At 36.9% G+C, this 13,572-nt stretch overlaps 1 protein-coding gene across 1 annotated transcript in view; it reads left to right on the forward strand.

The window, feature by feature from the left end:
- Positions 1-13,572, forward strand: part of Ophn1 (oligophrenin 1) — a 350,877-nt gene that overhangs the window by 324,097 nt on the left and 13,208 nt on the right. Inside the window, exon 20 of the mRNA XM_048797200.1 lies at positions 10,583-10,730. Coding sequence (XP_048653157.1) covers positions 10,583-10,730 — 148 coding nt within the window. The remainder of the gene's footprint in view (positions 1-10,582; positions 10,731-13,572) is intronic.

A 13,572-nucleotide genomic window follows, 5' to 3' on the forward strand; every position in this document is an offset into this window, starting at 1 on the left:
GAAATATTTTAAGCAGGGAATAATAATTAAATTTTAATATAGAAAGGTCATTCTATGTGCACTTGGGTAGACACACTAAAGAAAGGGGTGCCTGGAAAAGGAAGGAACACTCAGGAGACTTTTTAAATCAGAAAAAAAAAAAAAAACACAAGATCTGAACTAAGGCAGTGGCAGTGAGCAGAGGGGATAGATTAGAGAGATGTTAAGGAAGTGTAATTAATAGAAGTTTTTGACTAAATGGAAGTGGGACGTGAGAAAGGGGAGGATGTATGGATATTAATGTTCAGATTTCTGACCTGGGAATTATCATTGTTTTAGGTAATAAGCAATTATTAGGGAAGAATTAAATGTGTTTAATTCTAGAAATATTGAGCTTGAGATATTCTGGGTTATCCAGATGGCAATATTGAAAAGACAAATAGAAATGTTGGTATAGAAATGTGTAGAGAAATCTGGTATTACAAACTGTGAAAGTGAATGAAACTGCTGAAATAGTGAATGGGTTTGATCAGTGAGATCATTAGAGGCCTGAAAGCACAGTCCTAGAGAAGATGAACATTTAGAAGAAGCCAGTGAAAGAGAGACAGTATTCAGAGAAGTAAGAAATGGACATTCAGAAAGGGAAAGGGAAAGGTGTTTTTAGAGAATATGTAACTATTTCATATGCTGAAGCAAAGTCAAAATAAGATTGTGAAGTGCCTTCTGGATCTGGCGTTTTTTAAATATTTATTTTTTAGTTATAGGTGAACACAATGTCTTTTTTTTACTTTATGTGGTGCTGAGGATTGAACCCAGTGCCTCACACATGCTAGGCAAGCACTCTACCTCTGAGCCACAATACCAGACCAGATTTGGCAATTTTTGTAAAGGCAGTTATAGAAGAGTGGTGTTGGTAGAGAAGAGGTTGTGGAGCAAAGGAGGTACAAAGCAATGGAGGCCAATCTCTCCTGAAAGTGAGGAATGAAAGGAATGTGATGACAGGTGGGGCAATGCTTTTCAGTTAGGAGAGACAGTTAGTGTGCATGATTTTGAGAAAGAATATTGTAATAGACAGGGCCAAAATGGAGGAAGGGCCTTGAGGAGCCGTGAAGAAATGAGATACAGAGCACAGGTAGAGGTGTTCCTTTTTGGAAAGTGAAAAGGAGATGAAGTAAGATCTTGAGTGTAAATGCCAATGAGTTGTCAGTATGTCAGTATGTAGTATGGGGATAGAAAGTTGACGTTTATTTCTAATGACCTACCTTTCTCTGAAGTATGAGGTGGGGTCATTTGAGAGGGGGACATCTATGGGCCAATCATAGTGAATGCTCAGCAGGGATGACAACTGAGCAAGGAGAAATAACAGACGATGAGTTTGTTTCCGTTATCGACACTTCTTTTGAAGCAATCCAAAGGCATTTCATATTAAATGTGTACTCTGATTACCCAACTGAAAATTTTCAAAATATTTTCAGAAATTCAGCTCAGGACAAAAATTTTCTTGAATCCCATCCATACTTATTAATTTTATTCTCATTTGGCATTCCTATTCACTTTTCTAGAGCAGGTTTCTCAACTTTTGTACTATTTTGACATTTGGGGCCAATAATTTTTTGTTGTTATGGAGATTTCCTGTGTATTTTAAGATGTTAACAAACATCCCTGGCCTCTCCTCACCAGATTTCAATCCCCCTTACACAGTTATGATAATAAATAAAATATTTCTATAGATATTACAAAATGTTTCTTGGAAGGGCCGGGGCTGTAGCTTAGTGGCAGAGCACTTGTTTAGCACATGTGGGGTTCTGGGTTCGATCCTAAGTACCACATAAAAAAATTAACAAATAAAATGGCATGCTGTCCATCTACAACTACCAAAACATTTTCTAAATAGTGTTTCCTGGAAGACAATATTTCCCTCACTTGAGAAGCTATATTCTGGAGCAAATGGAAAGGTCCTGGAGAGAGGGGGAAAGGATTTATACTATATAAGTACATATATATAATCAGTTGAGCATAACAATTATACATGAACATAGGTATGAAAAATTTTTGACAAATTAGAAAATTGATAACACAGGTTATAAGTGACTGAGCTGAGATTTGAACTCAGGTGTGTTGGATTTCCTAAAGTTTAGATCATTTCTTAACAATAAAAAACAAATACAATCAGGTGTGGTGGTGCTTACCTGTGGTCCCAGCTATTTGGGAGGGTGAGGCAGAAGAATTGCAAGTTCCAGGCCAGCCTCAGTACCTTAGAGAGACCCTGTCTCAAAATGAAATTTTTAAGAAAAGCTGTGAATGTATCTCAGCAATAGAGCATTGCCTAGTATGTGCAAGTCTCTGTGTTCAATCCCAAGTACCACTCATATACATAAGAAGACAAATACAAAAACCAGACAAATACATGTGAACACAAACATACATAAGCAATTTGTGAACAATGGTATCATACTATAGTAACTATTCTGTAAGCTGCTTTAAAATATTTACTTAATAATTTATATAAATCTATATTACCATTTTTTAAATTTTTAACTGGCACATTAAAACATAAAAAATATACATATTAACATTGTACCATGTAATGTTTTGATACGTGTATGTATTGCATGAAGTTTAAATTAGGGTAAACATGTTTACCTCTTCAAACATTTAATATCATTTATTTATGGTAAAAACTTTGAAAATTCTTTCTTTTACCTTCTTGAAATATACAGTACACCATTATTAACATACACTCACCCTTCTGCACAAACAGCACACTAGAAAGTCTTATTCTTATCTAACTATAATTATCCATTGATCAATATTTCCTCATACCTTCCTCCAAACTACTCTCCCCAGCCTCTGCTAACCACCATTCTAGTCTCGACTTCTATGAGATCAACTTTATCAGAGTCCACGTATGAGTGAGATTATGTGGTACTATCTTTCTGCATCTGACTTATTTTGCTTAACATGATCACCATACATTTTGCTGCAAATGACAGGATTACATTCTTTTTGTGGATGAATGGTATTCCAATGGGTATAGATACTACATTTTCTTTATTCATTCATCAGTTGATAGATATTTAGGTGATTTGTGAATAGTGCTCCAGTGAACATGGGAGTTTAGCTGTCTCTTCAACATAATGATTAATTTCCTTTCAATATATAATCAAGAACAAAGCACCATCCCAACCAGGCTTACAAGGTGATTATTTTACCCAGTCCTTTGTCAGTTCAGGACAATATGATTTTTAATAAATAGTATTAGTCTAATAGGAAAAATGTGATATATTGTTCATTTAATATGCAGGTTTTTATGATTACTAGTGAAGTTGTTTTTATGTTTATGAGCTGATTTTGTTCTTTTTAAATATGTTTTAATGCCTTTGTCCATTTTTCTATTTTAGCTCTTAATCTATTTCTTACTGATTTCATATTAACCCATTGTCTGTTAAGTATATTGCAAATGTTTTCTCATTTATTGCTTACCTTAAGAAATTTTAATGGCATATTTCATATTAAAGAATTTATAATGTTTATAAGTCACAGCTGCCATTATTTTCCATGATAGCTCATATTTCTAATTTGTTTTGATAGTTTTAAGTTTTATTTGGAAGTCTAATATGGAAAATTGGTTATCAATTTGATAAAATTAGAATTATTTCTGTCTCACACCATAAACAAAAATAAATTCCAAGCAAGCATTATATATGTCTAAACCTGAAAGTAAGAAAACAGTACTTAAAATATAGGAAAATATTTTTATGATCTTAATATAGAGATATTCTTGCTAAACAAACATTTGCAAAGAAACAGGCACTCTTAAGATTATTGGTATGTGTATAAATTGTTATAATAATTTCTTAAATTTTATAAGTTTTGACATATACATCAAATATATGTGTATATATAATTATATATATATGTATATATAAAATGTTTTGCAAAATTTTATATTCTAATAAGTGTGTAGTAGTCTCTATGATTTTAATTTGCATTTCTCTGATGTCTTTATGATATTGAATACACACACACACACACACACACACACACATGCACACATACACCTACATCTTTGCCACAATCAAGATAATGAACATGTTCATCTTCCCCTGCAAAGTTATGAGCTGATTTTGAGGTGGATACTTCCCATGTACCCACCTCAGGCAACTACTGATGAGCTTTCTGTCAATATAGATTGATTTGCATTTTCTAGAGTTTTATATAAATGCAATCATGTACTATATACTTTTTTTGGTTTAGCTTTTTAAATTCAGCATAATTATTCTGAGGTTAATTCAAATTGTTGAATGAATTGGTAGTTTGTTCCTTTGTTTTGCTAAGTTGTGTTCCATCACATATACATAATTTGGCTATCTGTTCATGCATTGATGGTCATTTGAGTTGTTTCCCAATTTGGGGCTATTATAAATACAACTGTGCTGGGCGAAGTGGTGTGTGCCTGTAATCTCTGTGGCTCAGGGGACTGAGATAGGAGGATCAAAGTTCAAAGCCAGCCTTAGCAAAAGTCAGGTGCTAAGCAACTCAGTGAGACCCTGTCTCTAAATAAAATACAAAATAGGCCTGGGGATGCGGCTCAGTGTTCGAGTGCTCCTGAGCAGGTTCAATCCCTGGTATCCCCCCAAATAAATAATAAATAAAAATAAAAATAAAATCAACTGCAATGAATACTTAGGTACAAGCCTATAGTCCTGTATTCTCTTTAGGTACATAATAATTATATGTTTAGAGTTTTTTAAAAATTGTCAAGCTATTTACTTAAGTAAATGTATCATTTTATTTTCTGAAAGAAATTACAAAATCCATGTTAATTGTTTATATATTTGGTAGAATTCTCCAGCTAAAACATCTAGGCCTGGAAATTTCTTCTTCAGGAGTTTTTAAACTATGAATTCACCTTCTTTAATTATCTATTTCATTAGGTCATTTTTAAAATCCAATCTTTCAATGTACCATTTTATATTCCCACCAGCAGTGAAAGTATAAATTGCTTCATATCTGCTGCATTGTGGTACAGGAATTTTTTTGCAAAATTTTTACTTTCTAATAAGTATGTAGTAGTATCTCACTGTGATTTTAATTTGCATTTCCCAGATGTCTTTGTGATATTGAATATTTTTATGTTAGTCTTGTATATGTCTTACTTATTTATTTAGTTTGTTGTCCTAGACTAGTCCCTGTTGCCCCCTCTTAGCCAGAAGAAGATTTATGAAGCTATTTTTGATCTTTGCAGGGTGCAATTTGGCCTTTTATATCACAACTATAAATGTCTTTTTTTTTTCTTAACGCAGCAATTTCAAGCACTCTTTTAGGTGCTAGAGGAACCACTGTGGATAAGGCAGAAAGCTTTTTATAAAGCTTAAATTTTTATCAAGAGACAGGCAACAAACTAAATAAATGAGTAAAATATATAAAATGGTAGAAATTGATAACACATGCTAAGGAGAAAAAAGAAAAAGAACCAGGAAGGAAAAACAGGAAGATTTGGGTAGAGGGAGACATGTTAAATTTAGATAGATGAGGCCTGAAAAGCCTTATTGAGAAAGGTATATATGATAAGAATCCTGGAGAATGGAGAGAGCAAGAGCAAATTTTATGGATATGTGGAAGAAGACCATTCTAGGTTGAATAAGTAGTCAGTACAAAACCATGGTGTGTTGGGGAATAGCATGGAATATTCATAAAAACTCTTATGGTGCCCAAGTAGATGCTCACAAGTAATAGCTATTTAGAATACTATGACCAGGAGTATGACCTAGAACTGTATGGTCTCAGTGCTGATCTTGCTGTTATGTCATATTGTCTCTTCCTTATAACCATGAGACATATAGTGACTTTTCTTTTCCACTGTTGTTCCTTGCCAAGGTCCAGCTTTTACACAGGCTTAGTATGTGTTTCCAATCATGTAATTTCTGTTTTGACTTTTGTATACTAGGATGTTGGGTTCTAACATTTCTCTTCACACTAATTTTTGGGCTTGATATTGTTACTCTCACTGGCTGGCAACAGTGATTCCCTTCTTTCTTCACCATATGTATGTGTCATCCCAAAGTGGAGGCACACAGGCCAAAAGGTCAGTCTCCCTAGGAAGCGGAAAATCCTTAAGTTCACATGAACTACTATATAAAAATTCTAATAACAGCTCTTCTGCACTCCTTCAGCACTCTATATAGTATCCAAGACACTTTGTTTTAACTTTTTAATTATATATTACTTTTATTTTTTGAATAGGCAGGCAATGCACTGTGGTATGAAATTTTAAAAGAACAAAATTATATAGGAGAGAAAAATAAGTTTCCCTCCTTATTTTCCCCAGCCAATCATTATTTCTGCCTTGAGACTAAGGATGTAACCGGATTCCTTAGTATCTTTTCAGAAATATTGAGTGCCTATGTGTATATGTGCATGAGGGTATGTTTACTCTTATTCTGCATTGCAGTCTCAGATGATAAAAAGCATCTTTTCTTTCCAGGTTTCATATTTTCACTTTTCCGCAGCAACTATGATACATAGGAAGGGGCCTCAAGATTTTCTTCCAAGAGTGGCAAGTTGAACAAACAATTCTATATGGTTTGGTTAGATGTTCAGCCCATGAAAAAATAGGCAAGATAATTATAGTTTTATCTCTTTTTTTCCCCAATCGATTTTTATTGAACCTTTTTAGTTATACATTAGGATTTATTTTGACATAATTATGAAAGCATGAAATAAAATTTTCTCTAATTCAGTCCCTACTACTTCCCCTTCCTTTGATCTCTTCCTTCTACTGATCTTTCTGTTATTTACTTATAGGGTTTTTTGTTTTTGATTTCAGTTAGTGTCTTGTGGAAATACTTGATAGCGAGGTTCGCTGTGGCATATTCACATATTATGTAGGAAAGTTAGGTCAGATACATTCCAGTCTTCTTCCCTATCCAGTCTCTTCCTCCCTCCCCATCAATCCCCTTAATCACTTTCAAAAATCATTCTTCTACTTTGCTGAGGATTGAATCCAGTGCCTCACACATGTGAGGCAAGCACTCTACCACTGGGCTACACCCCAACCTCCAGAAACTTTATCTCTTTATTGAAATAATCTTTCACTTCCTGTATTTTCATCCTATTTTTTTCTATTACTTTTTCTTTTAGTTTATTAATCATTTTAACTGTGAACTTTCTACTTTCTCTGACATTTCTTCCACTGTAATGCCAATGGAGTCAGTTGTTGAAGTGTTATGTATTGTTTGGGGTAGTTTGTTCCCTTGATTTTTAATATCACTTGTATATCTATCCATTTATTGGGGTGGTTTTTGCTTCTTTTAAGCAAGGGACTGCTTTGTGAACTTCTTAAGAGCCCTGGGTTGGGTGAATATCTAGGTGTGGATATTTAACTCATATCATGACCTTTGCTGATGCCAATATAAGCACCACTTTGAGGGAAGCCCAGAACCCTATTTACTACAATCAGTTCAGAGCCCAGCCACTTACAATTCAGCCTGATAAAAAGTGAATGACTTGTAAATATAGTGCCTCACCAGTTCCTCTAATACAGGTATAAACCTGTAGTAAAAAGTTCTGGAATGTCTTGAAAATTAGTTATTAAATATAGTGAAATTGCTGTAAAATTATACAAGGGCTGAAAGGGAGAAAAATGGGCAAAAGAGATTAAAAAAATTAAAAAGAGAAAAGGTAGAAAAGAATAATACTCACTAAGGTAAAAAGGGTTAAAAAAGGTGGATAGGGGTATTTCTGGTACTGGCAGACAGTGTGAGTGGGAGAGTAGCAATTAAGAGGGTCAAGTATAAACTATGGCTAGGAAGTCAAAGATAGAAAGAATGATTCCAATTAGTGCTTTAAACCATTAAAAGAAATACGTTTACATGGGTTGAAGGTACAATAATGGCTATTAGGGTAACAACTCACAATCAAGATAAATAGTAATATTCATGATCAAAGTTGATGTTTGAGTTATTTATAGTATAAACCGTGCCAAGGTGAAGAAAATTCTTTTTGAATCTTGGTTTGGATTTCATTTTAGGATTTGGGACATTTAAAAAATATCCATCATTATTTGTCTTCTAATTCCTCCAGCGATTCCTGGGTAGAGGAGTCCCTCCCCTAGTTTCTTTTTTAAATTTTCATTTGTTATATATGACAACAGAATGCATTACAATTCATATTTTACATATAGAGCACAATTTTTCATATCTCTGGTTGTACACAAAGTAAAGTCACATGTTTGTGTCTCCTTATATCTACATAGGGTAATGATGACCATCGTGTTCCACCATCTTTCCTACCCCTGTTTCCCTCCCTTCCCCTCCCTCCCCTTTTCCCCTTTGCCCTATCTAGAGTTCATTTAATCCTCCCATGCCCACCCCCCCCCATAGCATATTGTGGATCAACATCCTTAAATCAGAGAAATCATTCAGCACTTGGTTTTTTTGGGATTGGCTAATTTCACTTAGCATAATATTATCTCCTGGTTTCTATGGACCTCCCCACTAGTCTGATTTGTTTTGTCAGCTCAGGGACCTGTGGCTGACTGCATTGAGTATGTGGAGTATGTGAAGTTGTGTCTGTTGGTTGTTTCTGTTTTGTGCAGGAGTTCAGGACGCAGGGCTCTGGGCTATTGCTGCTATTGCTGTGGGTCATCAAATACCCACTCCCCTCTACAGGATCGTTTTCATGAAGGCATAAAGCATAATGGCTGTCTGCAAGCACAGGTCCTGTGGTTGTGGATTCTCCATGGGGGATCTGTGGTACAGATCCTGGCCTATGCAGCTTACTGGGGTACTGTCTTTACCACTGAGTAAAGAGATTCAGCTGACTCACCTAGGTTCCAGTTTCCACTGCCCCAGGCTGTGAAGGGTGGGCACTGATTCCCTCTGCTGACTGATGCAGGGTTGAGACAGTATCAAAACAATGCCCTTGGGCTGGGGTTGGGGCTCAGTGGTAGAGCACCTCGCACATGCGAGACCCTGGGTTCAATCCTCAGCAGCAAATAAAAATAAATAAGTGAAATAAAGGTGTTGTGTCCAACTACAACTAAAAAATGAATACTTAAAAAAAAGAAAACAGTGTCCTGTCACACAGTACATGTGCCCAAGGGTCAGCTGCCTTGGACCCAGGCAAATGTTTGCCTTAACTGACCTCTTGTTGGCTTTGGTAATGGTCCAGGCCTCTTCCCTTTAAGCTTCCTGAAAACTCAGGCAACTTCTCATCCCAGCCTTCCACCAGCTGCTGCCATGATCTAGGGAACCATCACTCTATGCTGCTGGATATCCAGGAAGCTTCCCTCCAGGATGGCCTTATGCAGACTGTGACTGCAATCAGAGACAATCCCTCTAGGCTTCTTAGAACTCAGGCAACTCCCCTCTGTGTCTCATCCCAGGGACAGCAGGCGGCAGCAGCAGTTCTAATTGCTCCCCTTTCCCCTTTCTTCTGCTTGCTGCCAAAACTGTCTTGCTGCTTGGATCTGAGCTTTCACTTCTGCCGCTGTGTGTGAATTGCAGGTGTCTGCTCTGTCTCTGCCCAGTCTTCCATGACAGCTGTACAGAGCGCTGATTTGGGCGAGCAGTTCCTGGGTTGGTTGTTCCACCCTGCTCCCCCTTTTTATGGTCAGGTGGAGGGGTTTCAGCAACTTTGGGCTAGTAGTGATCCCTTTACAAGTTCTTTCTAGAGGGATCCTTAAGAGAACCCACTACCCTCTAGTTTAACTTGCTTCTTTCTGGAAGTGGGGAGAATGCTGTGTTGATTTATGGGGGTGACTGTTCAGCTCTGGGCTTCACAAAATGGCTGTGGATCCTGGCATGGCTTTCTATTTATGATTTGGTTTTATACTGCTTGATCTGCTTCAAGGACACCGCTGTTGCTGCCATGCCTTTTTTTTTTTCTGCCTCTTTCCAAATGTTGTTAAGGGAGTGGACTTTGTGCTTTTCTGCTCCCTCTTTCTCTGCCTGTTGTCCCTCCCCATTTCTCCCACCCTGTTCCACATTTGGGGTTAGGGAATTCTGTGCTTATTTCCTATTCTGGTAACCAATCTTCAAGTCTCTCCAGGTCTTGGACATTATAATATTGAGTCTAAGAACATTTATGTCTCCCACCTGTCAGATCAGCTGTTCCTTCACTGCCTCCTTTCTGTGTTTTTGCTCACAGAATCCACTGCCTAGGTCCATTCTGCCATATTTAGGACACTCTCAAAAAGCATCTTAATAACTCTTTGAATCTGATTTTTATCATATCCTGTGAGGAAGGTGGTGTTGCCCCTGTGTTACAGAAGAGAACACAGAGGCTCGTTGAAGAGAAATGACTTCCCTCAGGTCTCCCAGGCAGAAAGTGGAAAACCAGGACTGATGTTGTAGTCTTTTGTCTGCATTCTTTGTCTCACACTAAGGAGTGTTACATTTTGTTTCATAAAAATGGGAAGAGATATCTAAACACTTGCTAGTAGAATGGTTTAGAAAATCCCCATAATTCATTTAACCATATTAGCATATTTACAGCAGACCCTAAGTGTAATGTTAGCAGATATCAGGTGGTAGGCAGTATTAGGGACAAAAAAACTGGATATAATTGCCTCCTGGATATCTTCCTTATCCCTCCACAGATCTATTTGGGTCCACCAGAGGAGAACACTGCACCCCCAGTGCCTCCACCTCGAGTGACAGCAAGAAGACACAAACCAATCACAATTTCAAAGCGATTACTGCGAGAAAGGGCGGTTTTCTATACTTCTTCCCTGGATGAAAGTGAAGGTTAGTACTCATATTCACCCTTAGCTTCTAAATGGTGATTAGACACAAAGAAGTCATTGAGGGGCAGAAGTGGGGGTGTGACCATTTTTATCCATGCAAATATAAGCCTTTCCTGGCTTCTAGGTTTAAAAGCATCTTGGAGAAGCAAAACTTATACTTATTCCCAGAGAGGAAATTACTTTTTTGGTTTTGGATAGGACAGGGATTACTTTGTAAAAGATGCTACCATGATCCTTTCTTTATAAGATCAGAGGAGGATCCACAGTATTCTTAGATCTGTGTGCCTAATACATGGAAATGCATAAATAAGATGCTTTCTGAACATGCTTAGGTTTTAAACTCATATATGGCTAACATGGATTGAAAACCTACTATGAGCCAGGTACTATGCTAGGTGCCCAGTATGTATTCCTAAGGAGCTTGTGGGATAAAGTGAGATACATGTATGTGAACAAACAAATGCCAGTCAGTGGAATAATTGCTAGGAATGAGACTCTAAACATTCTACATGGACCTATGCCCCACCCACTACTATTCCACTGAGAACATTCTTGCAAAAGTCACTAATAATCTCCATGTGATCAAATCAAATAGCCACTCCATTATTCTCCCCTTACTCAGCTTATGAGCAGCATTAGATACAGTTGACTACTTCCTCCTCCTTAAAACACTGAACTTGGTTTCCAGGATACCAACTTTCCTTTTGCCTCACTAGATATTCCATCTCAATTTCCTCTATGGCTTTTCCTTCTCTCTGTTATAGTCCTATGTGATTTTATCCATTATTTTGGTCTTATTTTTTAATTTATTCTGATTTTTTATACCTGATGCCAGAATGCAATTCATTTCATATTACACATATAGAGCACAATTTTTCAAGACACTGATTGTACACAAAGTAACACCATTCGTGTCTTATACATGTATTTAGGGTAATAATGTCTAACTCATTCCACCATCATTCCTCCCCCCTAACCCCCACCTTTCCTCTCCTTCCCCTTTGCCCTATCTAAAGTTCCTCCATTTCTCCCATGCTCCCCACCACCAATCGCCATTATGCATCAGCATCCTCATATCAAAGAGAACATTCAACCTTTTTGGGGGGGATTGGCTTGCTTATTCACTTAGCATTATATTCTCCAACTTCATCCATTTATCTGCAAATGCCATGATTTTATTCTCTTTTAATGCTGAGTAGTTTTCCATTGTGTGTATATACCAAATTTTCCCTATCCATTCATCTACTGAAGGGCATCTAGGTTGGTTCCATGATTTAGCTATTGTGGATCCTGCTGTTATAAATATTGATGTGGCTGTGTCCCTATAGTATGCTGTTTCTAAGTCCTTTGGGTATAAACCGAGAAGTGGGATAGCTGGGTTAAATGGTGGTTCTATTCCAGTTTTCCAAGGAATCTCCATACTGCTTTCCAGATGGCTGCACCAATCAGCAGTCCCACCAGTAATGTATGAGTATGCCTGTTCCCCACATCCTTGCCAACACTTATTGTTGTTTGTATTCTTAATAGCTGTCATTCTGACTGGAGTTGAGATGAGATCTCAGAGTAGTTTTGATTTGCATTTCTCTAATTGCTAGTGATGTTGAACATTTTTTCATATGTTTGTTGATTGATTATATATCCTCTTCTGAGAAGTGTCTGTTCAGTTCCTTGGCCCATTTATTGATTGGGTTATTTGTTTTTTGTTTGTTTGTTTGTTTGTTTGTTTTTTGATGTTAAGGTTTTTGAGTGATTTGCATATCCTAGATATTAGTGCTCTATCTGATGTGCTTGTGGTAAATAATTGCTCACATTCTGTAGTCTCTCTATTTACCTCACTGATAATTTCTTTTTATGAAAAGAAACTTTTTAGTTTAAATCCATTCCATTTATTGATTCTTGATTTTAACTCTTGTACTACAGGAGTTTTATTAAGAAAGTTGGGGCCTAATCTTATATGATGGAGATTTGGGCCTACTTTTTGATCCATTAGGTGAAAGGTCTCTGGTTTAATTCCTAGGTCCTTGATTCACTTTGAGTTGAGTTTTGTGCATGGTGAGAGAGATTTAATTCCATTTTGTTACATGTGGATTTCCAGTTTTCCCAGCACCATTTGTTAAAGAGGCTATCTTTTCTCCAATGTATATTTTTGGCACGTTTGTCTAATATAAGATAACTGAATTTATGTCTTCTATTCTATACCATTGGTCTACAGGTCTATTTTGGTGCCAATACCATGCTGTTTTTGTTACTATTGCTCTGTAGTATAGTTTTAGGTCTGAAATAGTAATGCCACCAGCTGCACAGAGTCTTTTTGTTTTAAATATCATTTAAGTGCTGAAGATGATTTCTAGTTTCCATCTGTAGGATGTTGTCATCTCAAATTGTTGTCATCTCAAACTCCCTGCTGAACTGACTTCCTTGGATGACTCATGGACATTTCACATTCAAAATGTTCAAAACATAATTCTTGATTTTCTACCGCTCCTTTACCTGCTCCTACTCCCACCTCCCCCCGCCCAGTCTAATTAACAGGCCACACCAGTCTCCTGATCGCTAAGGTTAAGAACTTTGACATCATCCTTAATTAGTCTTTTTCTTTTTTTCATCATATCTGATCCATTGGCAATTCCTATCAGCTCTCCATGCCCATTACATGCTAAATCTTTCTGCTTTCCCATGCTACCATCCTTGCTGAGCCTACATCATCTCTCACCTGATATCCTTATTTGCTTTCTTGCCTACCTCTAATCCATTCTCGCCTGCATCTAATCCATTCTCCACAGCAGCCAGTTAAATAGACATCTGTTGAAAATGTAAATTGGATCTCATCATTCCCTCTGCTG

Source organism: Marmota marmota, unplaced genomic scaffold (genome assembly GCF_001458135.2).
Source record: "Marmota marmota marmota unplaced genomic scaffold, marMar, whole genome shotgun sequence".
NCBI classification, from domain to species: Eukaryota; Metazoa; Chordata; class Mammalia; order Rodentia; family Sciuridae; genus Marmota; species Marmota marmota.